The following is a 24,869-nucleotide window of genomic DNA, read 5'->3' on the forward strand; positions in this document are numbered from 1 at the left end:
ACACTCTACCGTAACTGCACGCCGGCATGGCGCACAACCAACCGACATACGACTTCATCCACGGCGGCGCAGCCTCCCCTCCTCGCCAATCCCACCGAGAAACCTTCAAGCAATCCACCGTCAAACCCGACATCAACAACGAAAACCTCCGCGCCCAACTCCACACCCTGCAATACGAGCTCGACTCCCTCAAACAAGAGCGCGAGCTCACCGCCCTCCAACAAGCGCAAGAAATCCGCGACGCGCAAAATCGCGCAGAAGCAGACTTCAAGCGCGCACAAGCGGCCGAAACAGCCAAGAATGCCGCGACGAAGAAAGCAGACACGTTGGCGCGGGACTGGCAGGACATGCAGGATCGAGCGGCGAACGAGAAAGCTGCTTTGGAGAAGAAGCTGAGGGGCGTGCAGGACGATAATAGGAGTTTGAGGGAGGAGCTGGAGGATGCGCAGGCGGAGCTGTTGTCGCGGGATCGGGAGAGCAAGCATGCTTTCAACGAGCTGGAGCAGAAGCATGCGACGTTGCAGGGGTCGGTGGAGGGGATGAAGCAGGATCTGGAGAGTAGAGTGAATGCGCTGCAGAGTACGCAGCAGAAGCTTGTGCAGAAGGAGGCGGAGGCTGGAGAGTTGGAGAATGAGGTGATGAAGTTGAGGGCGCAGACCGGGGATAGTGATACGCTTGCTGTGGTGAAGAAGGAGTTGAGCGAGCAGGTGGCTTATATCAAGAAGTTGGAGGTTGGGAATCGGGAGCAAGTGGCGGAGTTGAAGCAGTTTCGCCGGAATCAGAAGAGTATTGAGGTTGTGGAGGAGGAGAAGCATGCATTGCAGGCGAAACTAAGGATCATGGATGATTTGAGGCGGGAGTTGTCGGAGGCGCAGCTGCAGAAGAGGATTCTGGAGGATGAGAAGATGGGATGGACAAGCTACTTGGAGAGTGAAGCGAGGAGCGAGGATGATATGAAGTATGAGACACCGGAGCAGATGGCACGGGCATTCTTGCAAGAGCGGCTGGAACGGTTGTCGTTGGTGGACAAGCTGGGCTCGGTACAGCCGGAGCTTTCTGCGAAGGATGAAGAGGTGCAAAGGTTGCAGGACGAGAAGGCACAGATGCAGGCAGAGATGGAGAGATTGCGGAATGCTGCTACTCCTGCGGTGGCACCTCCTACTGGTGCTGGAGATGGCAAGGCTCTGATGCGCCTGCAGCGGCAGAAGAACCTGGTGACGAAGGAAGTGGAGTATCTGCGTGCTCAGATGAAGACCTTCGAAGCCGAGGAGGCAGAGTTCAACCCTGAGCAAGTCGACGAGGAGCGAATGAAGCGGATACATGATATGGAAGACATGATGCAGCAATACCGCGCGGAGGTCGAGTCGCTACGAAGCGAGCTGTCAAAAGCAGAACCGCAGCAACCGGCGCCCGCATCACCAATGAAGCGGGCGAGAGAGGACGATGCAGAGAACGAGGAGCGACTCGCTGAGATGCGGCGTCGAGCACGCTCATTGCAAACCGACATCGACAAGCTGCAGACACACAACCAATTCCTGGAAGCAGAGCTGAAGGCCAGCATATCACAAATCGACTCGCTCAAAGAGTCATCCCGCACACGCACGCTCGAGCTCCGCAACAACCCTACTGCGCAGGCCGAAGCAATTAAGATGGCTACGCTCAAGACTCTGCGGGACGAGAACGCTGCGCTTCTCACCCAACTCGAAGGCAAGACTCCAAAGACCAAAGTCGTGCCGGTCAGCACATTGGACAACATGCGGCTTCAACTCGACGAGATGAAAGCGACGATTGCGCAGAACGAGAAGAAGACACTCCGCCTTAAGCAAATCTGGGGCAGCAAATCCCTAGAGTTCCGGGAAGCGGTCTGCTCTATCTTAGGCTGGAAATTGGACTTCCAACCTAACGGCCGAGTCAAAGCGAGCTCGATACTGTATCCGACGTCCTTCAACGACGGCGAAGAGGAAGAGAACAGCATCGTCTTCGACGGCGAGGCAGGGACGATGAAAGTCAGTGGCGGACCGCAGAGCGTCTTCGCCGGCGAGATAAAGAGTATGATTGAGTACTGGGTGGAAGCGAGGAAGGAGATTCCTTGTTTTCTGGCGGCGTGCACGCTGGAGTTTTATGAGAAGAGTACGCGGGCGGCGAGGATGTAGATGACATGTACCGTGACACTGCAGCAATGACTGCTTCGATGACCATGCTTCAGGCCGCTTTTGGCCTTTCGAGACACACATGCTTTCACGTGACACTCGACTTTAAATTTCTGCCGGCATTTCATTGGCATTCTGCGACGTCGGCCCTTGCAGGAACGACTACCCCCACCACCCGGACGCTTCCCTCAGCAGTTCCACTGCCGGTTGAGGCGTGCTTCTCAAGAGCCGAAATCGACTACGTGACCTCACCCGCCAGCCCGCAGCCCTCTTTTTTTGCGAAGTCAAATCCCTCCCACGTACGGTCTTCCTACAACACACTCCTCCCTCATTGTTCCTTTTCAAACAGCCTTTCACCCTGTCTCACCGGTAATCCTTGAGTCGACGGTCTCTGAAAACGGTCAAGACGCTGCTTCCAAAAGAACAACCGCGAAAATGGTGACCTCCAACGGCGTACCCGCCAAAACGAATGGCAACTTCCTGTGCGTTGTGTACCTGCAGACATTGATTACACAGTGCAACCTGCTGACAATGCGGCGTACAGCTTCACCTCGGAGTCTGTGGGCGAGGGGCACCCCGACAAGATCGCTGACCAGGTTTCCGACGCAATCCTCGATGCCTGCCTCGCAGGTGACCCACTGTCGAAGGTTGCATGCGAGACGGCCACGAAGACGGGCATGATCATGGTGTTCGGCGAGATCACGACAAAGACGAAGATCGATTACCAGAAGGTCATTCGTGGGGCGATCAAGGACATCGGCTACGATTCTTCGGACAAGGGCTTCGATTACAAGACTTGCAATGTGCTGGTGGCCATTGAGGAGCAGAGCGCGGATATCGCTCAGGGTCTGCACTACGAGGAGGCGTTGGAGAAGCTGGGCGCTGGTGACCAGGGTATCATGTTCGGATATGCTACGGATGAGACCCCGGAGTACTTGCCATTGACGATTCAGCTCGCGCACAAGCTGAACAAGGCTATGAGCGATGCTCGTCGGGATGGCAGCTTGGCGTGGCTCAGGCCCGATACCAAGACACAGGTCACTGTGGAGTACGAGCATGACAACGGTGCTGTTGTGCCGAAGCGGGTGGACACCGTGGTCGTGAGCGCGCAGCACAGCGAGGACATCACCACCGAGCAGCTGCGGAAGGAGATCAAGGAGAAGATCATCAAGAAGGTCATTCCGGAGAAGTACCTTGATGACAAGACTACCTACCACGTGAGTTCCATAATCAACCAACTAAGTGCATGGTACTGACTTCTCCCAGATCCAACCCTCCGGCCTCTTCATCATCGGCGGTCCACAAGGTGACGCCGGTCTCACCGGTCGCAAAATCATCGTCGACACCTACGGCGGCTGGGGCGCCCACGGCGGTGGCGCCTTCTCCGGCAAAGACTACAGCAAAGTCGACCGCAGCGCCGCCTACCTCGCGCGCTGGATCGCCAAATCTCTCGTGCACGCCAAGCTCGCCCGCCGCGCCCTCGTGCAGCTCTCCTACGCCATCGGTGTGGCGGAGCCGCTATCGCTGTTCGTCGAGACCTACGGCACCTCGGACAAGAGTTCCGACGAGCTGGTGCAGATCATCCGCAACAACTTCGACATGCGACCCGGTGTCATTGTCAAGGAGCTGGATCTGATCAAGCCGATTTACTGCACGACGGCGAAGAACGGGCATTTCACCAACCCCGACTTCACGTGGGAGAAGCCGAAGACGCTTAAGTTTTAGGCGTTGAGTTTCGTCCCTTTTTCAACATCACCGCCTCTGCTGTTCACGCGGCAGAGGCATTGCATACTCCAGCGCTTCACCTCGCTGGTCCGGCGTTACATGGGAAAGAAAAATACCCGCAAGATGGACGGAGAAAAAGTTAGAGCTGAAAACCCGATAGAACTGGCTTTTGTCAAGCGGTCGGCAAGGAGGACGAGCAAGGCATATTCATTCAACATATGCCGCTTTGTACGAGGCGAAGAGCGAGAGAGCGAGAGCGAGTCATGATACCCCCCCTTTTCTTAACGAAAGGAAGAAAGAAACGATGGATGGCATTTGAGCGTTGGCGTTGTAAAGGAGAGGCTTCAACACTTCTCTCCATGATAAGCGCGGACGGTTGGATGGTTTGCTGCGGTTGTGGACTGGCTAGCTATACTCGCGCGCGCTTTAGTGGGTAGAATGGGGGGTCTGAAGCTCTTTTTGTTTGGGTTTGAGGTCTTTTCATGTTTCGTCGCACGTGAGTCTTGAGGTTGTTTTCTGTGTGTGTGCCGAATGTGCCGGGTCTGCCTTGACCCACGACTTCTTCCCTCTTCTGCCGGTCAGGAACAGCAACACCCTGTCCTGTCCTCCACATGCCCTTTCATCCACACTTCCACCTATGGGGCTGCCCTCACGATTGACACCCGGCCGGACTACAACATCTCTGGTGTCGTTCTCACCAGATATATCAGTATTCCTGATGCGGGGAGATCTGACGACAGCGCCACCGATCTCAGTGCCGTTTCGCTAGTGGCGCCTCCTCCGACTCGAACCAACCGCACCCATGTCTTCCACGCATACCAGGGCTTTTCGACGATGTCATCTCCCATGTGCGCGTGATCGGCAGTGAAGTACCGAGTACCGTCCAAGCCGTTGTCTGCACGCGAGCAGGTGGCACCGGTGGGTGATGCGAGAAGTTCGAGGAGATCACTCCACGTTTGCCGTCTCCACGTTCGCTCTCCAATGGACGGAATTTTGTCTGACCAAGAGTGAGGGACTCGAGAAAGTATATTGCAATTTATCCGTCAATGAGGCTGGGGTTTGACTGTCGATCAACGGCAGCCTTACGTATCGGACCGCGGAGTGGTATTGTGGGAGGTCTTCATATCAGGTCTTGTTCATTCTTGTCTTTTGGTCTTTGTTGCAGAAGCCTGGTGGGCATTTCTTAAGGGCGAGTTTTGTTCCGTTGTCTCTGTTGAACGGGCAGTACAGCAGATCAGACAAGATGCAAGGCCTTAAATTCGGTTTCACCTTTCCCAAGGTGTAAGTACATATCAACGCGACATTCACGGATCTCCCAATGGCTGACGATGGCGGTTGTACATAGGTATAACATGCATTTTCTTGCCATCATATCGACTATAGGTGGCATGTTGTTTGGCTTTGACATTTCTTCGATCTCTGCCATCATCATCACGGATCAATACGTCGGTTACTTCCACAATCCGTCCGGACTATGGCAGGGAGGCATTGGAGCTGCTTTGGCAGGAGGGTCGATCGTTGGAGCGAGCTGTTCTGGTTTTATATCAGATAAATTCGGGCGTCGGGACTCCATTGCTTTCGGTTCGTCGTACCCAAGCCCTCCACCGACCGCGCAGCACCGCTAACATAGATTGATGAACAGCCTGCCTCTGGTGGCTAGCCGGCACAGCAGTCCAAGTCGCCACCACCTCCCGCGCCGAACTCATCGTCGGTCGCGTCCTCAACGGCGTCTGCGTCGGCATCACCTCCTCTCAAGTCCCCGTCTACCTCGCCGAGATCGCGAAGAAAGACAAGCGCGGTTCGATCATTGTGATCCAACAGCTTGCGATTGAAATCGGGATCCTGGTGATGTATTTCATCGGGTACGGATGCAGCTTCATTCCTGGACCTACGGCGAGTTTCCGGACGGCATGGGGGATCCAGTTCATTCCGTGCTTTGTCTTGCTCGTTGGTCTACCGTTCTTGCCGCGGTCGCCGAGATGGTTGGCCAAGGTTGGGCGGACTGAGGAGGCTGTGACCGTATTGGCGAACATCCAGGCTGGCGGGGACAAGACGGATCCACTGGTTGTTGCTGAGTGGGAAGAGATCACCACGGTCCTTGCTGCTGAGAGGGAGGCGCTCCCGGGCTGGCAGAAGTTTGTCAAGAATGGCATGTGGCGGAGGACTTTTGCCGGGTTCTCGGTGCAGGCCTGGCAGCAGCTGTCGGGTGCTAATGTCATGACTTACTATCTGACCTGTGAGTACAGCCATCCAGGTGTCATAGGAGGAGCTCCTGCTGATGTTCCACAGACATCTTCTACATGGCGAACTTGAGCGGAAACGTCACTTTGATCTCTGCGGGCATTCAATATGCCTTGTTTATCATATTCACATCTCTGACATACCTGTTCATCGACAGTACGTCTTGCGCCAACATATAGCACACGCCAGCCGCTGACTCCATTCTAGAGACCGGGCGGAGGCCCCTGCTCATCGCCGGAGCCATCGGTATGGCGGTCTGCCACTATGTGATCGGTGGCAGGTACGTATTCGATCCCGTCGAGCCTATTGAGATGATGTACTGATTTCAATGTGTAGTCTCGGAATGTACGGCAAATATGTCCCCGAAGGAGTGCACGGAAACGACAACGTCAGGATCAGAGTTACTGGCTCGCCTGCGTACACCGTCATTGCCTTCTCATACCTTTTGATCATCGTTTATGCTCTGACGTTGGCGCCTGTCTGTTGGGTGTACGCGGCTGAAGTGTGGTCGCTTGAGACTCGCGGTAAGGGGATGGGTAAGTTCACAACATTAATGACTCCCTTCTGAACGTTTTACTTACACTTCACTCTCAGGCATCGCCGCCACCGGCAACTGGCTGTTCAACTTCGCCCTCGGCCTCTTCGTCCCACCGGCCTTCAGGAACATCACCTGGAAGACCTTCATCGTCTTCGGCACCCTCTGCCTTGGCGCCGCCATCCAGTTCTTCTTCTCGTACCCAGAGACCGGGCGGAAGACGCTCGAGGAGATTGAAGTCTTGTTCCGGTCTGGTGGTCCGAAGCCTTGGAAGACGACGATGGGAGAGTCGTCGCTCGATGAGCGGACGGCGAGTGTCGTCGCTGAGAGGAGGCAGGAGAGTCTGGCGGAGGAGGGCAAGGCGCAGATGGTGAGGGAGGATGGGACGGTGGAGACGGTGGAGAAGGGGGGTAGTGATGAGAAGTTGTCTGTGTAGAGATGGAGGGATATGTTGTGGCGTAGGAGGTGTAGTTATAGGAGCAGTACTTCGACTTGTACCTGTTGTCTCTCATCGTTTTTCTGAACGATCTACCTCGAATGCCGTTCGATGTGCCCTTGCCTTGTAAACATGATAATACGCAATGCTATTGTCTTTGAGGAGGACCATGAGTCGTGCCTTCAATGGTGGAAATCTGGGCTGGATTCGGTGAAGTCTTCCCCACCTCACCTCCAATATCACTTCAAGAAGCTCGCCACTCCGATAGTCCTACTATATTGCTCGCATGACCTCTTCATCCCATTGACACACCTCCAACCACCTCCTCCTATCCCACCGCCATCATGCCGCTCACCCAAACCCTCACCACCCTCACCTGCCGCGCCTGCAAACGCCCCTCCCCCACCGCCCTCAAAACGTCCCTATGGCGCGCAGCAATGTCCACCGAGTCGCAGCAAAAGATCCTCCAATCGCACCTCAAAGACGCCGACCCTACCGTCTTCGACATCATCCGCAAAGAGAAGCGCCGGCAGAAACACTTCATCAACCTCATTCCATCCGAGAACTTCACCTCGCAGGCCGTGCTCGATGCGCTGGGGAGCGTGATGCAGAATAAGTACTCCGAGGGGTATCCTGGCGCGAGGTATTATGGTGGGAACGAGTATATTGATGAGGCGGAGCGGTTATGTCAGAGCCGAGCGCTGGAGACGTTCGGGTTAAAGGAGAGTGAGTGGGGAGTCAATGTGCAGCCTTTAAGTGGTAGCCCGGCGAACTTGTACGCGTACAGTGCGTTGGTCGGCACGCATGAGCGGATCATGGGGTTGGATCTACCGCACGGTGGGCATTTGAGCCATGGGTATCAGACGCCGACGAAGAAGATTTCGATGATCAGCAAGTACTTCGAGACGTTCCCGTACCGGCTGGATGAGAAGACGGGGTTGATTGATTACGAAAAGTTGGAGGAGCTGGCGATGTTGTATAGGCCGAAGATTGTCATTGCGGGGACGAGTGCGTATTCGCGGTTGATTGATTACAAGCGGTTCCGGGAGGTGGTGGATAAGGTTGGAGGGGGAGCGTACTTGTTGGCGGATATGGCGCATATTTCTGGTCTGGTGGCGGGAGGTGTGATACCCAGTCCGTTCGAGTATGCGGATGTGGTTACGACGACGACGCACAAGTCGCTCAGAGGGCCGAGAGGGGCCATGATCTTCTTCCGGAAGGGTGTGAGGAGTGTGGATAAGAAGAGTGGGAAGGAGCAGATGTACGATCTTGAGGGTCCGATCAACTCGTCTGTTTTCCCAGGGCACCAGGGTGGACCACACAACCATACCATCACCGCGTTGGCGGTTGCACTGCACCAGGCGCAGCAGAAGGAGTTCAAGGAGTATCAGCAACAAGTACTGCAGAACTCGAAGTCGTTGGCAGCGAGGTTAGGAGAAGGGAAGAGCAGTGGTGGTTTGGGGTACAACATCGTGAGCGGCGGCACAGACAACCATCTTGTCCTCGTGGACCTAAAAGACAAAGGCATCGACGGCGCGCGAGTAGAGCGTGTCCTCGAGCTCGTCGGCGTGGCGGCGAACAAGAATACCGTGCCCGGCGACAAGAGCGCGATGAAGCCCGGTGGTCTACGCATGGGCACGCCCGCCATGACGACGCGAGGATTCACCGGTCCGGACTTTGAGAGGGTGGGAGATATCGTGCACCGCGCGGTGAACATTTCGAAGATGCTAGATACGAAGGCCAAAGAGGCCGCGGAGAAGAGCGGGCGGAAGAACCCGGGGAGCGTGAATGCTTTTAGAGAGTATGTAGGTGAAGGTGAGGAGGTGGTGGAGGTTGTGGAGTTGAGGAGGGAGGTGGAGGATTGGGTGGGTACGTTTGGGCTGCCTTGGACGCAAGAGTAGTGGTAGTGGTAGAGGGGTGGTTGTTGTGGTTGTTAATATGTGCTGGATTCCATCCCTTGCATTGGCGCGGCGTTGAGGAGGCTATCAGAAGGGAGGTCAGCGACAAACCTACTTGAATTCAACGACATTTACATACTGCTGAGCTCCTCGTCCCCTTCAAGTGTAAGAGATCTAACGCGCAAGGAGTACCCTTGCTCTGCATACGATGGGTGAACGTGAGGTGAAGATCCCCAGGCCACAGTAACAACACTGCGACGTGGTGAAAAACCCAGGTAAGATCCTTCTTCAGTCGCCAGCAGCAAAGCCGCCAACGTGATGAATGTGTGAACACTCCGAGAAATGTGAAGTGCAAGCTCAGCTTCATCACGACGACGGTGGCTCACAAGGCCTGTCAAAGCGTGAAAACGCTGCATGCATCTCAGTAAACTGTACGCGATGACAACCTTGCTTCTTCTCCAAGCGCACAGCGACAACCCACTGCAACGACATGATGAAAAAGTGTGTTCGAAACCAAAAAATCCGCCATACGCGCCCCCGAAGGAGAACGATAGCACCCGACTACCGCGTTGTGCGATGCAGAGTCCGGTGCTAGGTGAGTGGCATGCTTGAGCGCCGTCACCACAACAAGGTAAGTATGCCAAAAAAGTTTTGGAGGAAGATGGAGGGAGTGGGAAGATTTATGTTGCGAGGAGGGCGCTAAATTAGCGTGCGTGGGGCGGTGAGGATACTGCCGGGAGCACGTGATGATGTTGACGACGGCACGGTCGAGAATATGTGATCGATTCACCAGACTGCCGGTGCTGTGCTGTGCTGTCCTAGAACTGACAGTCTCCCGCACGCTCCATTACGAAGAACAGATTGATTGCCAGCATGCTCACTACACCATCGCTAAACCCAACAACAACAACACGCCATCTACATTTACATTTTCCGTCCCCCAGTTCCTTCAAACTACACCCTCCCCCCAGCATACCCTCCCATCCCCCTCCCCCTCCGCCCCTCCCACCACTTCCTCCCCTCATCCACCCAAAGCACCAAACTCGCCATCCCCACCAACCCGACCAAATCCCCGAACCCCAGCGCCTCGGTCATAAACACCCCCTGCAAAGGCGGGAAATAGATGACCATCCCTTGCCCCAGCAGCGATCCAGCGACGGCGTAATTGAACATCTTGTTCCCTCCCTTGCCTACCAGCGGCACCTCCCCGCGCAGAACGGATTTTGAGGCGGAACGGCAGGCAAGGGCATTGAACATGTCGAATAAGACAAACTGCGTGAAGGTCAAGGTTGTGTCTCTCTCGCTCACGGAATTGGCGACGAGGTCGGCGGGGGAGAGGTTGCGGACGTAGGTGAAGAGCGTGCCGAACAGGATGATTATCGCGGATTGGCCGACTCGCCGAAGCAGGCGGGGTGTGAGGACGCGGGCGTTGCGGGGGCGAGGCGGGTGGGTGAGGAGGGCGGGGTCGACAGGTTCGACGCCGAGGGATTGGGCGGGGGGGCCGTCCATGAGGATGTCTGCACAACGGAGTTAGTAGTGTAGGATGTTGGGGGAAGGGGGAGGCTTACTTATCCAGAGGATCTGCATAGCGTTTAGCGGATTGCGCCATCCACCGAGCGAGGACATCATCACCAATCCCAATGCCGCGGCACTCGTGCTGAGTTGGAAGGTGAGGAAGTTTTGTATATTGTAGAAAATGCCCTTTCCTTCCTCAATGGCGGAGAGGATGGTGCTGAAGTCGTCGTCCGTGAGGATCATATCCGCCGCTTCTTTCGCGACGTCTGTCCCAAGTTTGCCCATCGAGATACCAATGTCTGCTTTCTTTAAAGCGGGAGCGTCGTTCACGCCATCGCCTGTCATGGCCACGACGTCGCCGCGGGATTGCAGGGCGGCGATGATTTTGAGCTTATGTTCGGGTGAAGTGCGGGCGAAGATGGAGACGCGGGTCATTGCCTGCGCGAGGTCGGCGGCGCTCATATGGTCGAGCTGGTCTCCGCGAAGGACAGGCGAGCCGAGGGCAGAGGAGAGGTTGATCGGCATACCGAGTTTGCGTGCAATAGCGATGGCGGTCGTCTCGGCGTCACCCGTGATCATGATGACTTTGACGCCACCAGCCATGAGACGGCGGATGCTGCGGTCGACGCCTGGGCGTGGAGGGTCAGACATGCCGATTAGACCGGCGAAGCAGAGAGACTGGTATAGATCTTCTTTCGACTCCGAAGCGTTCGGTTGAGGTGTGGAGGTGCCGCTGCGGGAGGTCTTGGATTGGCGACTTGGATGCACGGAGCCAGAAGCGAAAGCAAGCACACGAAGGCCTTCTTCGGCCATGTGTTGCGCGGCTTGTTCGACTTCCGAGCGGCGCTTGTCATCGAGGACGACTTCGCCGCCTTGAGGAGAGAGATATGTATCGCAGCGACCGATGACTCTTTCGAGCGCGCCTTTGATGTACGCCGTGTCGCCTTCGCTGCCTTCGACCGTCACCCCCATCCATTTTCTCTCGCTTGAGAATGGTATCTCATGCTTCCGCTCACCAACGCGGTCTCGTACATCAACCTCGCCGAAAGCATCCATGAGGTCAAGTAAAGCGACATCAGTTGGCTGTCCAGCCCAGCGACTCTTCGCCCTGGCTAAGTCATCTGATTGACTCCCACCTGTATTCGCCAGCACGGCAGCGGAAGCCGCAGTGACATGTCCATGACTGTGAGTGTTTAAGCGCGCATTGTTGACAATGTTCGCCGTCCTCAGCACCGCTTGGGTTGTCGCTCCATTGGGGCTATCTGCTCTCACTTTGGCGACCTCCAGCGGTGTTGTATTGCTGTTCTCTGAAAATGACCACATTTGGGTCGCTGTCATGTGGTTGAGTGTCAGCGTTCCCGTCTTGTCTGAGCACACCACGTTGACACTTCCTAATGTCTCGACACTGGGCAGCCGTCGAACGATGGCATGCCTCTTGCTCATTCGCAATACACCCAAAGCTAGTGTGACAGTCACGATGATAGGCAGCCCCTCCGGTATAGCCGCAACAGCCAGACTCACGCCAATTTGAAACAGCTCCAAGAACTGCCTCCCCCGCCATAGACCAACAAGCATGATGAGACCGATCACGCCAAAGGACATGTAGCTCAGCTCCTTGCCTAGCCGGTCCATGGAGAGTTGTAGCGGCGTGCGAGGAGACTCGATCTCGGCGAGCGAAGCGCTGATTGCGCCAAATTCCGTCTCTCCTCCCGTCCCCACCACGATGCCCTGACCATAGCCCGAGCGTACTAATGTGCCCATGAAAGCAATGTTGACCTGTTCGTTTATCCTCAACTGGCCGCCTCGCGATTCATAGGGGCTTTGACCATGAATCGAGCCATTTGCGTGGCTATTTGAAGCCGACAAGGTCTCGGAAGTCTTGTCCACCGGCTCGTTCTCGCCAGTGAGATTACTCTCATCTATACTGAGATCTGCCGCACGCGTGATCCGTATGTCTGCGGGTATTCGATCACCAGTATGGAACAGCACAAGATCGCCCGTCACCAGCTGTGTCGCAGAAATGGTCGTGCTCGCTTTCCCAGATGCGCCTGCCTCACTGTTCGGCGCCTTTGGCTCCCCATTCTCCTGTGCCCCAGGTCTCAAACTCTGCACGCCCGTCCGTATGACATGCGCGCTGTGCGGGACCAGCTGGTTCAAAGCCTCCAAGCTCTTCTCACTTCGATACTCCTGCACGAAAGCCACCGTGACCACGATAAAGACAGCTATGGTAATGCTCATAGCGTCGGAGAAGTTGCCCATGAAGGCGCTGATCGCGGCGCTCGCCAGTAAGAGGAGGATGAGGGTCTCCTTGAACTGCTTGACAAAGCGCAGCCATAGCGGCTCCGGCTCCTCGTGCGGCAGCTCGTTCGTCCCTTGTACGTGCAATCGTGCGCTCGCTTCTGAAGGGTGGAGGCCATTCGTCAAGGAGGTCGAGTGTCGTTCCGCGACCTCGTCTGTGGAGAGGACAGCATGTTCGGATGTTATCGATTGCTGACCAGCGACTCTGAGGCGCGATCTCGCTCGTTTGTGTCCTTTCTCCGGTGGGGGGTCATTGGAAGGGATGCTGAGGGTGGCGTTGGATGTCGAGGGAGCATTGTACAGCGGGAGAGACGGGGTGTTGGCTCTGGACATGCTTTTGCGGCCATCAAGGCCGAAGGAGCGTAGGGCTGGTCAATGATGGTGGTGAAGGAGTGTGGTCTCGTTGTTCTCGTCGAGGATTCAAGTTCTGTATATCGCCACACAACGTCCCAGCTGTCCAATGTGCCTTTGCTCGTTCCTGCTTGCAATACGGGACAGGAGCACCTTCGACTCTCACTCCTTCTACGGTTTCCCCAGAAAGAACCGAAAGCGGCCTAGCGCGGCTGCTCGCTCGGCGCGGGAGCCTTTCCACTTCGCCAGCCTCCCGACCGCGTCGCTTCATGAACCTCACCACCTCGACCACCAGCACTTCCACCTGCACCACCACCACAACACCGCTACTTGCTGATGGGGTGCCCGATATTGCTTTGACGACAGCGACCAAAAGGATGAATTGCTAGGGTTTGCTGCACATCAGAGACACTTTTCGACGCGACCAAGAGCGACATCATAACAACGCGCTTGCGCCAGTCGCATTGCTCACCACATCCACAACATCCCCTCTGGAGGCATCGGAATACGATCAATAGTATCGCGGGACCTCATACTACACTACGCACGCATCATGTTCTACTCCGACACGCTGCTGGCCAAGACGGGCCCGCTGGCTCGCGTCTGGCTGGCCTCCAACCTGGAACGAAAGCTCACCAAGCAGAATGTACTTACATCCAACCTCGAGAACAATGTGCGGGACATCATCGGCGAGGGACAGGCTCCCATGGCTCTCAGATTGAGCTCGCAGTTGCTGTTGGGTGTGGTCAAGATTTACAGCAGGAAGGCCAAGTATTTGTTGGACGACTGCAATGAGGCGCTGAACAAGATTAAGATTGTATGATGAACTGCTCCAACTCGCACACGACGCTAATCAGTGAGTAGGCTTTCCGACCTGGAAACGTCGACCTTCCAAACAACCAGACACACGCCGCAAACCCCAACACATTAATCCTGCCAGACGCAGTCACCGAGCTCGACCTCTTTGCGCCACTACCCGACGCAGCAGATCTCCTACGCGACGACTTCGACACCCGCGGACCAGGTAGAGACCCTACACTACTCGACTATGGCGCCACGAGCCAGCTTCTGCCTGATGAGGATGTCACACCGCGCCGCAAGACAAGGACAATGGAGCTTGACGACATCGATTTCGGTCTTGACTATGGTCTGGAGCCAGGCGAGCAGGCAGTTCGATCCACGCCCGCGTCTGAAGACCGCAGCATCGAAATGGGCCGTCGCGCGCCAACACCGCGCAGGGATGAGCCGACATTTCTGGAAGATGACGATCTTGGCCTGAACTACGGCGATGACCCGGACACCACACTTGGCGCGGCACCATCTGCATTCCCAGGTGACAACGACCAGCTGATGCTAGACGCTGATGATGGATACCAAGCCAATAAGCTTAACGACGAAGTCGCCGCCCAGAACGAAGCTGCCTTCGCTCGCGTTGAGAAGGCCGCAGAGCGCAGACAGCGAGATAGCGACTCGCCACTCTCCGATCTCCGCGGCAGCGTCGAACGCGATCTCGAGCAGACTTTTCAATTCAACCAGGATGAAGTTGAGGACGAAACTATGGTCCAAGCACAACAGCGCGTGAAGCGCCGAAAGGTCATGCAGCAGGACAGCGAGACCCAACTCCACAGCAAGCAGATCAAGCGCCAGCAAGAAGACCGCTCCGCCATCACCAAGGCCCCCTCCTTCCTCCCGCGCGATCCCCTGCTCCTTCAACTGATGGAGATGCAGCGCAACGGCAGCTTCGTCAGCAACCTCATGGGCAACGGCCGCATGGAAGGCTGGGCGCCCGAACTCCGCGGCATCCTTTCTCTCGAAGTCATCCGCAAAGCTGGCGACAAGAAGCGCAAGCGCGACAGCGGCGTGGCAGACGTCGGCGCCACCGACGACGAAGAAGCGGAAGCCAGGCAGGAAACTCCCCAGCTCGAGATCCCAGCCGAAGACGACTTCCAAGCCCCAGCCGCCGATGACTTCGCTCCTCTCATGTCCGACGGCCCGCAACCGCCTCTCCACTCCGACCCCGTCCTCGCCGGCGAAGACGACGACGAGCAATTCCTCGCTCCCTCCCCTGGCGGCCCTGCGTTCGATACAACCGAAGCCCCGCTCCTACACCCCTCACAAACCGGCCCCGTCTCCCTCGGCACCAAGAACGCCGTCCACCTGCTCCGCGAGCATTTCGCGCCTGAGCACCCTACCACCTCTACAGAGCCGCCTACTCCCAGCAAGCGTGTGAAGGCGGAAGCGATGTTCACGGACTTGTGTCCGGAGGGTGTTACGGAGAGGGGTGACGCGACGAAGATGTTCTTTGAGCTTTTGGTGTTGGGGACGAAGGATGCTGTGAGGGTTGAGCAGGACTCGAAAGGAGGGGAGGTTGGTGGGCCTATTCGTGTGAGGGGGAAGAGGGGACTTTGGGGCGATTGGGCGGAACGTGGTGCGGGTGGTGAGATTGCGCAGCAGGAGGGTGGCGATGAGGTGGATGTGGAGGTGTGAAGAAAAGCGAGACTGTTGGTCGGGGATTGTTATTGGAATGGGATGTTCTTGCGGGCTGGCGTTGTCGTCTGCGATTCACGACGGCATGGGAACGTCCACAGAGTTGGTGGGACAGGAATGTGGCGTTGGCGCTGCAGACGAGCGGCGGAGACTGCGATGCTTGTTCTGGACTTGTGATACACCTTGGGGACGAGCGAGCGATGAGGGCACGGGGAGGGTATCGTGTACTTCTAGAAGCTCGAGCTAGGTATGCAAATGAAACTTTGAAGCCTTAAACATTCATCATATCGACACATCCCATCTGAGCCTTCACTGGTAACGGGCCAAGAGGCTACATGTACATAGACGTGTCTCGAGCTTTCCCTGCAAGCTACTCATCTTTACAGCTACAAGTCAGTGAAGGAATTCTCTTCCGCCGTCACACGTCCACGGCGGCTCCAAGCCCAAGTAGAAGAAGGGCGCTAGTTGTCCTGCTCAGCGGCAAGCTGCGGTACCGTTTGTCCGGAAGGCTCAGTATTGTAGAATTGTGGGCCGTAGAACACCTGCCTTTGCGATGTGAGCTGTCCGCGCTCCCCCGGTTGTGAGCGGCAAGGAACTCTCCAGCCTGCCCCGGCAGTTTCCATGGTCTCGAGCAGCAAATGCTTTCCCTCATGCCGACCCAGGTGGTCACATATGCTTTTGCTGAGTGCTCATGAGCATGTGTGCTCTCCAAACGTCTGATCTTGCCCCAACGCAGGACGTCCCATCTTCCCGTAGTAGTCAACGTAGGTAGGAACGGTGCGGTTGGTTCTGTCGTCACGTGTACCCCCACGTGATACCTTCTGTACGCCAACATCGCTACGCGCATCGTTTCCCAAGCGTCTGACAGGAGATCTTGTATCGGATGGAAGTGGCCGATTGAACGACTGCACCAAAGCGTCGACACTGCGGTTGAAAAGCTGTAGCTGCGAATGCTCCCAGCGCCGGACATGGTAGCAGAAGTCCTCGCGCTCACCGCACGTCGGCGGATGATGGCCTCCGCAGTCGGTTACATGGTGCAGAAAGCCGCATTGGCCGTCTGCGGCCGCTTGAAGGTGATGAGTAAGGTCCTCGGCCATGACAAAGTCGATTTGGCATGATTCGCACCTGTGACCATAGCTTAAGTCTTTGAAGTGCGACTTCAGATGCCGCATCAAGACATCGAGACTGTGTTCGAAAGGTTTTCGGCAGTGTCCGCACATTACCATCGTCAGCCGCTCAGGTTGGGGTATCTGGAGCTTTTCGAACATTGCAGGAGTCGTTTCCAAGAACATCCAGGGCTCCCGAGGCCGAGGCACCACCGTAGCAATCTCGATCGAGTACATGGTGGTTAATTGAACATCTGCGACCATCCTTTGGCTGTCAAGCCTAGAACTGCACCACTCTTCGTGTGTAGTGCCATGCAAGTGGTCTTCGCCGCAGAGGAAGCATGTTACAGTCTGGGAAACATGTTGCTCGATCTGGTGGCGTCGGAGATCGTAGATCCTGGTACACGTAATCGAACACTCCGAGCACTTGAATCGGGCATCGGAAGACTCCTCGTCCTTGCGGTGGCGTCTGTTCTCCCTGAGATGGCGGCGGAGAGTCCATTCCCTGGTGAAACCGATGTTGCACTTATGACACCGGTACACGGGGGGTTGCTGCGGAATACCATCGTCCCTGTTGGTAGATCGGCGTCTTTTTAGAACTCTCTTGGGTATGTAGAGGGCTGGCATGGTAACTCGATGCGTCAGGTCTTGTTGATACGTCTCAAGCCATGGCTGTGCGGGTCTGGAGGGAAGGAGGTGCGTGAGAATTGGAGGACTGTGAATGCGAACACGAAGACAAGGTGTGAGAGAAAGAGAGCAGTCATTTGAAGGTGGACGTATACTTGTACAGATATGTACTCGTCTGCCCCTGCGACAATGCCCATGCTGCACCGCAAGCTGCTGCAGCCTTGCCGTTCTAGGTGATGTAAGGCTAGCGGCAGGCGCATGTGATGCAGCAACACCGCCGCACGGGTCTCATGGCAGAAACATCGGATTGCCGATGTGCGATCGGTGACATGGCGTTCTGAGAGGCGGAGGTGTTAGCTGGGGTGTTGAAGATGCACCGACGGTATGAAAGGAGTGTTGGGGAGCGTGATAGCAGGAGTTGTGATCGATTCCTCATGCCATGAAGTCTAAGTGCATGGACCGTGCGCATACTGCCAAGACCGACCCTCCCACCAACATCGAAAAGAGCTGGACGACATCACTTTATTGAAGACACCTTTGCAATCATCCACAGCACCACGCAACACCGACAAGATGGTAAGTTAGACCTACTCACGGCCTGCCAGCAATGCTGCAACTCCAGTCGACTCGAAATGCGCTCGCGAAGGAAGAGATGGTGGTAGTATGCGGTCTTCGGGAATGGTATTGGGCAGCGGCAAATGCGCTGGAATTGTTGCATGATATGGGAGGATCCAGGAAAGGAGGCAGTGTGAAGGATCAGACTGGAAGAGAGAAAGAGCCGAACACGAGCATAAAAGAGCATCCATCGCGAGCGCAAGAGGTCGCCAGGCGCAACGGCTAAGGCCTTGGAACATCAAATACTAACAGGACATTCGCACAGGTCAACATTCCAAAGACTCGCCGCACCTACTGCAAGGGCCCAAGCTGCAAGAAGCACACTCAGCACAAGGTCACTCAGTACAAGGCCGGCAAGGTACAACATCTACCTATACGTACATCCGCGGCAGGATCTGACATTCGCATCAGGCATCTCTCTTCGCCCAGGGAAAGCGCCGATACGACCGCAAGCAGTCCGGGTACGGTGGTCAGACGAAACCTGTGTTCCACAAGAAGGCGAAGACGACAAAGAAGGTCGTGCTACGGTTAGAATGCACAGCATGCAAGTACAAGGCGCAGCTGGCGTTGAAGCGCTGCAAGCACTTCGAGTTGGGGTATGTCCATCGCGATAGTCTTGGAAACGGAATGGTGCTAATAACTCTCGCAGTGGTGACAAGAAGACGAAGGGTGCCGCGCTGGTGTTCTAGGCTATTGCATTGCTGTCCTGGCGTACACTTTCTCGACAATGATGACTGGAGGCTGCTGCATATAGCAAGATAGCACTCAGACATCGGGTCCATTGAGGCGCGGATGAGATGCAAATGCATGTCTTGTTGTCTTAACAGCTCTCGATGACTTCAGCACTCCCTCCCAATTCTCCATCGATACTTTCGACATCGGCAAGCCCCGCAAGCATTGAAATCAACCGCATCGAGCCACAGATGCTTTCTCAGCTCCGATGTCCAGGCGTAAGCACGGAGTACTGAGATTCCCAGCAGATAATCCACCGAGCAAGGAACTTCCATCGAAGGCCGCTTTCTCTTTGCCCGGCAATACGCTTCACTGTCTCATGAAGCCCAACTTGACGCAGCAGATCATCACGTTTCGATTATGCTGCAAGGAAGAGCGGCCCGTACCACTCTCCCTGCTCTTCTATGCTCTGCTGTTGTCATTGTAGGTCGTGGCCTACGTCTTTCTGCCCTTCAGTTGCTTCCCGACTTCATTGCATCCTTTCGGCCCACCTTAATCGTGATAAGGTTGATGTTCCTTTTGCTCAGTGGGCTGCGCCTCTAGATGACACATCAAGCTATCTATTGTACGTTTGCATTGGGACCTGCAGATATGTGCCTATTGGCGTGAGTGGTTCTGTCTCACGTCTTTCATTGCTTCAACCTCTTCGCATATCCGCCCCATAGGGCAAAGGAGCCGATCGCCGTTCATTCCCACGTGGCCGGAAGAGAGCCGATCAGCATCCTGCATACAAGGTTCAACGGTGCAAACAGTGTGCGCAAGTCGACCTCGTCACACGCATTAGCGACGTATTTGGCGCTCGTGCTGCATTTCTAGCGTTCACGAGACTGAGAATGCTGAAAATTGCCCGATAATGCGACTATCAAGTCTCCAACCGAGACGTGGGATCCTGGAGGAACACACGGCAAAAACGATCTGTCGTCAACGGCGCCGGTTTTGCCGGACTCGATTGGTTGAAACTCGACCAAGACTTGGAGCCGAGATCAGAAGAACGCGCTTAAGCTTCCCCGGTATGCATCCTTGCTCGTGGCTGGCGTTAAGATCCATTTGGGTTGTGGTGTGCCTCGAGGCTGGTGGGTTCTGCCAGGCACATTGCCGACGCTGTGCCGTGGTGGTACCCTTCTGGAGTAAGGCGTTCTGTTCTCATCGTCTATTCTGTAGCAGAAGTCGGTAGTGGGTGTACAGCGCACAACTCCCGCTCTGCACCTCCTCGAGTACCCTATCCGCCGCGCGCACGAGCCCCGAAACGACCCCGTGCCGGTATACGACAATCTCCTCATGCGCGTTGTATGCTAGGATGCCTGGCCTTGTACGATAGTCCAGTACTGGGACGTGTATTGTCAGACGCCGATGGCCGAGTATGGACCACAGCGCGCCAGGTCGAAGACGACCGCCAGGAGCGCAGCCAACTTCGAAACCGCCAGTACGAATCGCGCGAGACAGAGGACTGCAGAAAGAGACGGCGCGTCGTCCAACGCCCGGCAAGATACGCGAAGCAAAAGATAGCAGTGAGATCATCCGAGTCCCGAAGAGAGTCGAGGCTATAGCGGCAGAGCGGCCGAGTACAGAACGAAGGAGTACAGACGATGACCCGAACGCACGACACTTTACGGTAGCAAACGTGGGTCGCAATGGCGCTGTATACCTCAAGCCGAGTCGCTTTCAGGTGCCTGTGAACCAGACGCCCGCTACACCTCCGGGTACTTCAGATGGGAAGGAGGAAATTTCTATGGACTGGGCTACGAGACGACCGAGTGCCATGTCTGGTACTTGGACACCTCGAGGACCGGCACCGAGGGGTTCAGCACTCAATGCCACCACACCTGTACCTCCGCTAAGCATGGCGAATGGACATGACCGGCGGGGGACAAGATCACATTCCTTCTCCACCTTGGATACTTCAGGACGCCCGACCTTCGACTCCAACGATTTTCAGATCCTTGTGAATGGCAGAGACACTGGGAGACCGAAGAGCTCAGTCGACTTGTCGGATGGCATCCTCGACCTTCGGATACCTCACTACAGGCTTGGAACGCCACGATTCAGCGACCGAGGAACGGCATATCTGCACAATTCGATGTATACCTCAAACTCGGAAGGCATGAGGTCTTCCGTGTTTTCAAGTGCAGAGTACGACAAACTGTTTCCGGCACCTCCAGGCAAAGAACATGGTGGCCGCTCGCGCGAATCTTCTTCGCCCTATCTACATCCTGCGCACGCGATGCACTCGTTGACCCCATCACGGACGCCCCCAACACCTCAGTCGAACTCTCCAGTCGGCGACATCAACCCTTCGGTGTACGATAAAGTCGAGGCCAGGCTCAACGATGCTACGCTGGTGCGGTACTCGCCGACTACAGGGCGTATCACTGCCGCTACACCCGCCAGATTGATTGCTCAGATCACCTCGCCGCTCTTTCTTGATTACGAGCTCTTGGCCGATTTCTTCCTTACTTTTCGAAATTTCCTCTCGCCTTCTGATCTGCTTGAATACATGCTAGCGCGGATGAAGTGGGCTCTTTCGAATGACAGCGATGCCGGCCGAATCGTGCGAGTGCGGACATTCGTAGCTCTCCGCCACTGGATCTTGAACTACTTTGCCGACGACTTCATACCTGTTTTTGAGCTACGACAGAGGTTCTGCACGCTCGTCAACCAGCTCACTCTGTCCCTCCTCCGGCGTGCAGACAAGGGCGGTACAGATGTGAACGTGCTCGGAGAGCTGAAGAAATGCTGGAGACGAACCTGCGCAATGTACTGGCCAGTCTCCAATGCACTGGACACATCGCCGGAGGCTGATATCCTTCCCGGACGAGTGGCTGCCAGTCCTGGCTTCGAAGCGTCATCAACAAGTCTGCCGCTCTCTGTTCAAGCACGTGAATCACAGCTTGACTTCCGAAGAAGTTCCGTAATCCGACTACCGCCAGAAATTGAGAAAGATGCGCAAGTGAGCTTCGCGCAGCCTGCCAGCCCAGAAGCTCAGACGCCAAATCAACATGCCCGAACGGCGAGCATTCCGACATCACCGATGAGCGAGGATAGCCTGACCGTCCTGTCGTGCTCTGTGCCCTTCTTGCGGAACATGATGCAAGGAAAGGAGAAGCCGCAGCGACCAGTTGAATTGCAAAGAAATCCTCATCTCGACAAGTCCGATAGACCGACCAACGGCCACAAGCGTAGTGGAAGCTTCTCAGATGCTTTGCGTGACAAGCGGCCGCCACTTCCGTCTGCGCAACCGGACGGTATGGATCTTCGATCACTGCAGTCTCTCACGTTTACTGGCGGTCTTGTACGAGGTCTACTTCTTCAACCATCGCCGTCAACGGTGGAGCTACTGATTCCTTTAAGTCCGCCTCTGGATATTCAAACGCATCGATCGAGTGGTACGAGCGACAGCTATTTTCAGGAGCAGCAGCTGCAAAGCGTAGGGATGAAGAGGCTCGTTGGCGATGTACGGCGTGCTCTGAGTAGTCGCCGACCACGCGAATCGCCTGCTTCGAGTCATCGGTCGACAAACTCCTCCGACTCTCGCAGCTCGGGCAACATTGGCGCAAGCGCTCAGGCTGCTTCGTGGCAGCAACTGAGTGGCCCACCGCGAGTTGACATGCTTGCTGAAAGGGTCGCGACCGCTTATAAGGAAGTTTTTGATGGCATGGATCTCCAACAAAGCGGGCAACAGGAGGCAAGGCCCCGAGCAGATCGAGAATCAGATGCTATGATGAAAGAAGTTGAGATGGAGCCCTCGTCCCCGCCACGAGATATGAGAAGACTAGACAGCCATGTCACCACTGGCAGTCGCTCCATTGTCATTGTCGATGACACTGGAATGCCGGAGGTACCGAAGAAGTTTGGGGCGTTGCCTTCTGTGAGCTCTTGGTCGAGTGGCATGGCACCTGATGCTCTCTTCCGCAGCCCACAGCAGGCCTTTGACGAGTGGCAAGGCGCGAAGTCTGAGTATCGCAGTGGTTCCGCTACTGCCGTGGCGAGCGAAGGCCTCCGTCAGGCCTCAGGCGACCCACAGATGCATGATCTTCTGACCGTACCGGGTGGTTGGCAGGAAGACACAACAGATGGAGAGATACCTGTCGGCTACACACCGGCCAGAAAGTCTTCAAGCGTGAACCCGTCCGCTTTCGAACTCCAACCTGTACGCCATCAACTGCGAAGACGACCAGGTGGTGATCTCAAGGCAACCGACCATGTCCACGATCTAGAGCCGGCTCCGAGACATCATCATGGCGACTCGTACTCTACCATCACCCACTCAATGGACTCGGACAATCCTCCTAACGAGCTGACTGGAACACACTTCTCTGGCCAAGGCTACAACGGCTGGCAAGGGATCGACGACTTCGCACAGCGTAATACACAGCCAACGTCCCTCCTGCCTACTCATTCTTCTCAACCTAACATGCGAGCTTCGTTCGAACAGCAGGTCTCGCACTTGAAGCAGCTGCCGGAAGGTCAGCAGCAAGACGAAGAAGGTGGCATAGAGGATGCGCTCGCGAAGCTGGAAGGAAAACCGTCGAACATGACGATGAGAGACTCGGCCGGTCCAGCTTCTGCAGTGCCTCAGACTCAGTCGCGCCAGGGCCCACGGTCCTCATCTGTTCAGTTCGCGCGGGTCAGCGCACAGGGGAAGCATACAGACTCTGCGGACGGATCTCAACTTCTCAGCCCGACTACTGACAGGCAGGGCGCCAGCATCTATCGATACTCCGGATCTGAGGCTGAAAGTGAGGAGGTCATGGGCCGGCCTGTCCTGAGAGCACTAAACCCTGATTCGCCCACGACTGCCACCTCGGACGGCTGCGCCATTGAAAGCGTTGATTTCGCTGACGATCCTGCTCAGCACACCGCTTACGGCAGGAGGTATGGAGAAGCCGAGCGGCCTTCCGAAGACGAAAGGTCAGGTCTACCTCACCTGGGGACGCCGCAAGGGTCGTTCCTGCTCGATGACAACGAAAGCCTGAGCGACATTTCTACCGAGATTGCGGATCAGTCGGGAGACGAGAGTCTTGGTGTACGAAGTTTCTTCTTCGACGACACTCCCGCGGACGAGTTCGTACCTACTTTTGCCTCTTACAGGCCTCCTCCTACTCCACCACCGACGATTGGCCCGTCGACCAATGTCTCGTCGACATCCGAGCCAAGCCCAATGATGGCGCCACCACGCGTGCCGGACAAGAAGACGCTGAAGGAGGCTCAAAGCGCGCCCAAACTGCTGCCATCGAACAAACAGGACCCGCGTTTCCGACAGTCAGCGGCCGAGTTAAGAAGAGTGCACACTGCACCGTCTCAGAAGCAGGTCGCCCATCTGCCGTTTGTCTTAGCCTTCGAATCGGACGTCGTTGCCGAGCAGCTCACCATCATCGAGAAGGATGCGCTCGACGAAGTAGAGTGGAAAGACCTCGTCGGCTTGAGCTGGAAGCAGACCCCGCCTACCATCCGCAATTGGGTCGACTTTTTGCAACACGAGTCGAATGGCATCGACATCGTGATCGCTCGCTTCAACCTCGTTGTCAAATGGGTGGTGTCAGAGTGCCTCTTGACAGAAGCTCCAAGTGAGCGGGCACGGTGCATCACCAAATACATCCACATCGCAGCGAGCTGTCACCGGCTCCGGAACTATGCATCGATGTACCAGATCACGCTTGCCCTACTCTCCGCGGACATGGCTCGGCTTCATCAGACCTGGGCACTCGTCGCTCAAGCCGAAAAGGCAGTGCTCGAGCGACTCGAGAAGCTATGTCAGCCCGTTCGGAACTTCCACAACCTACGTTCCGAGATGGAAGAAGCCTCTGCTGAAGCAGGCTGCATTCCTTTCATCGGCCTGTACACCCACGACCTGATGTTCAACGCTCAGAAACCAGGACACATCGATCCGATGCCGCCTGGCAAGGAAAAGCTGGTCAATTTCGAGCGCTACCAGACTGCTGCGACGATCGTGAAGAGTCTGCTGAGGCTGATTGAGGCGAGCTCGAAGTACATTTTCCGACCGCATCCAGAGGTGTTGAGTAGATGTTTGTGGTTGGCTGCGCTGGAGGATGGGGAGATCACTACGAGGAGTAAGACTTTGGAGAGTTGAGAAGAGAGCTGATATTTGCTGCTGCGTTCTAGCGATTGCATGGATGGGTCGGGCATTTGAGGATC

General features: G+C 55.9%; 8 protein-coding genes across 8 annotated transcripts; 7 read left to right on the forward strand and 1 right to left on the reverse strand.

Annotated features, from left to right (window-relative positions):
- Nucleotides 1-26: 26 nt before the first annotated feature.
- On the forward strand, nucleotides 27-2,153 carry MAD1 (coiled-coil domain-containing protein mad1; the record flags this gene model as incomplete). Its single annotated transcript, XM_064803297.1, has 1 exon — nucleotides 27-2,153. One exon carries the CDS (start codon nucleotides 27-29, stop codon nucleotides 2,151-2,153), a length of 2,127 nt encoding a protein of 708 aa, XP_064658212.1.
- A 432-nt stretch (nucleotides 2,154-2,585) lies between these two features.
- SAM2 (methionine adenosyltransferase sam2) lies at nucleotides 2,586-3,875 on the forward strand (the record flags this gene model as incomplete). The annotated part of the gene is made up of 3 exons (XM_064803298.1): nucleotides 2,586-2,632; nucleotides 2,695-3,367; nucleotides 3,417-3,875. 3 exons carry the CDS (start codon nucleotides 2,586-2,588, stop codon nucleotides 3,873-3,875), a joined length of 1,179 nt encoding a protein of 392 aa, XP_064658213.1.
- Nucleotides 3,876-5,227: 1,352 nt separating this feature from the next.
- Nucleotides 5,228-7,087, forward strand: LTR77_006057 (uncharacterized protein; the record flags this gene model as incomplete). The annotated part of the gene is made up of 6 exons (XM_064803299.1): nucleotides 5,228-5,456; nucleotides 5,518-6,111; nucleotides 6,165-6,272; nucleotides 6,324-6,396; nucleotides 6,453-6,652; nucleotides 6,711-7,087. The coding sequence occupies 6 exons, from the start codon at nucleotides 5,228-5,230 to the stop codon at nucleotides 7,085-7,087; spliced, it is 1,581 nt and encodes a 526-aa protein (XP_064658214.1).
- Nucleotides 7,088-7,431: 344 nt separating this feature from the next.
- On the forward strand, nucleotides 7,432-8,988 carry CBS2 (Cytochrome B translational activator protein cbs2; the record flags this gene model as incomplete). The annotated part of the gene is given in 2 exon segments (XM_064803300.1): nucleotides 7,432-7,862; nucleotides 7,875-8,988. The coding sequence occupies 2 exon segments, from the start codon at nucleotides 7,432-7,434 to the stop codon at nucleotides 8,986-8,988; spliced, it is 1,545 nt and encodes a 514-aa protein (XP_064658215.1).
- Nucleotides 8,989-9,939: 951 nt separating this feature from the next.
- Nucleotides 9,940-13,131, reverse strand: PMR1 (High affinity Ca2+/Mn2+ P-type ATPase-like protein; the record flags this gene model as incomplete). Its single annotated transcript, XM_064803301.1, has 2 exons — nucleotides 9,940-10,502; nucleotides 10,554-13,131. The coding sequence occupies 2 exons, from the start codon at nucleotides 13,129-13,131 to the stop codon at nucleotides 9,940-9,942; spliced, it is 3,141 nt and encodes a 1,046-aa protein (XP_064658216.1).
- A 571-nt stretch (nucleotides 13,132-13,702) lies between these two features.
- MCD1 (sister chromatid cohesion protein 1) lies at nucleotides 13,703-15,636 on the forward strand (the record flags this gene model as incomplete). Its single annotated transcript, XM_064803302.1, has 2 exons — nucleotides 13,703-13,966; nucleotides 14,014-15,636. 2 exons carry the CDS (start codon nucleotides 13,703-13,705, stop codon nucleotides 15,634-15,636), a joined length of 1,887 nt encoding a protein of 628 aa, XP_064658217.1.
- A 2,306-nt stretch (nucleotides 15,637-17,942) lies between these two features.
- RPL44 (40s ribosomal protein L44e) lies at nucleotides 17,943-18,673 on the forward strand (the record flags this gene model as incomplete). The annotated part of the gene is made up of 4 exons (XM_064803303.1): nucleotides 17,943-17,945; nucleotides 18,250-18,342; nucleotides 18,396-18,580; nucleotides 18,634-18,673. 4 exons carry the CDS (start codon nucleotides 17,943-17,945, stop codon nucleotides 18,671-18,673), a joined length of 321 nt encoding a protein of 106 aa, XP_064658218.1.
- A 1,403-nt stretch (nucleotides 18,674-20,076) lies between these two features.
- LTE1 (Guanine nucleotide exchange factor lte1) lies at nucleotides 20,077-24,804 on the forward strand (the record flags this gene model as incomplete). Its single annotated transcript, XM_064803304.1, has 1 exon — nucleotides 20,077-24,804. The coding sequence occupies one exon, from the start codon at nucleotides 20,077-20,079 to the stop codon at nucleotides 24,802-24,804; it is 4,728 nt and encodes a 1,575-aa protein (XP_064658219.1).
- Between the last annotated feature and the right edge of the window lie 65 nt (nucleotides 24,805-24,869).

This window comes from Saxophila tyrrhenica, assembly GCF_035928015.1.
Source record: "Saxophila tyrrhenica strain CCFEE 5935 chromosome Unknown scaffold_9, whole genome shotgun sequence".
Classification (NCBI taxonomy): Eukaryota; Fungi; Ascomycota; class Dothideomycetes; order Mycosphaerellales; family Extremaceae; genus Saxophila; species Saxophila tyrrhenica.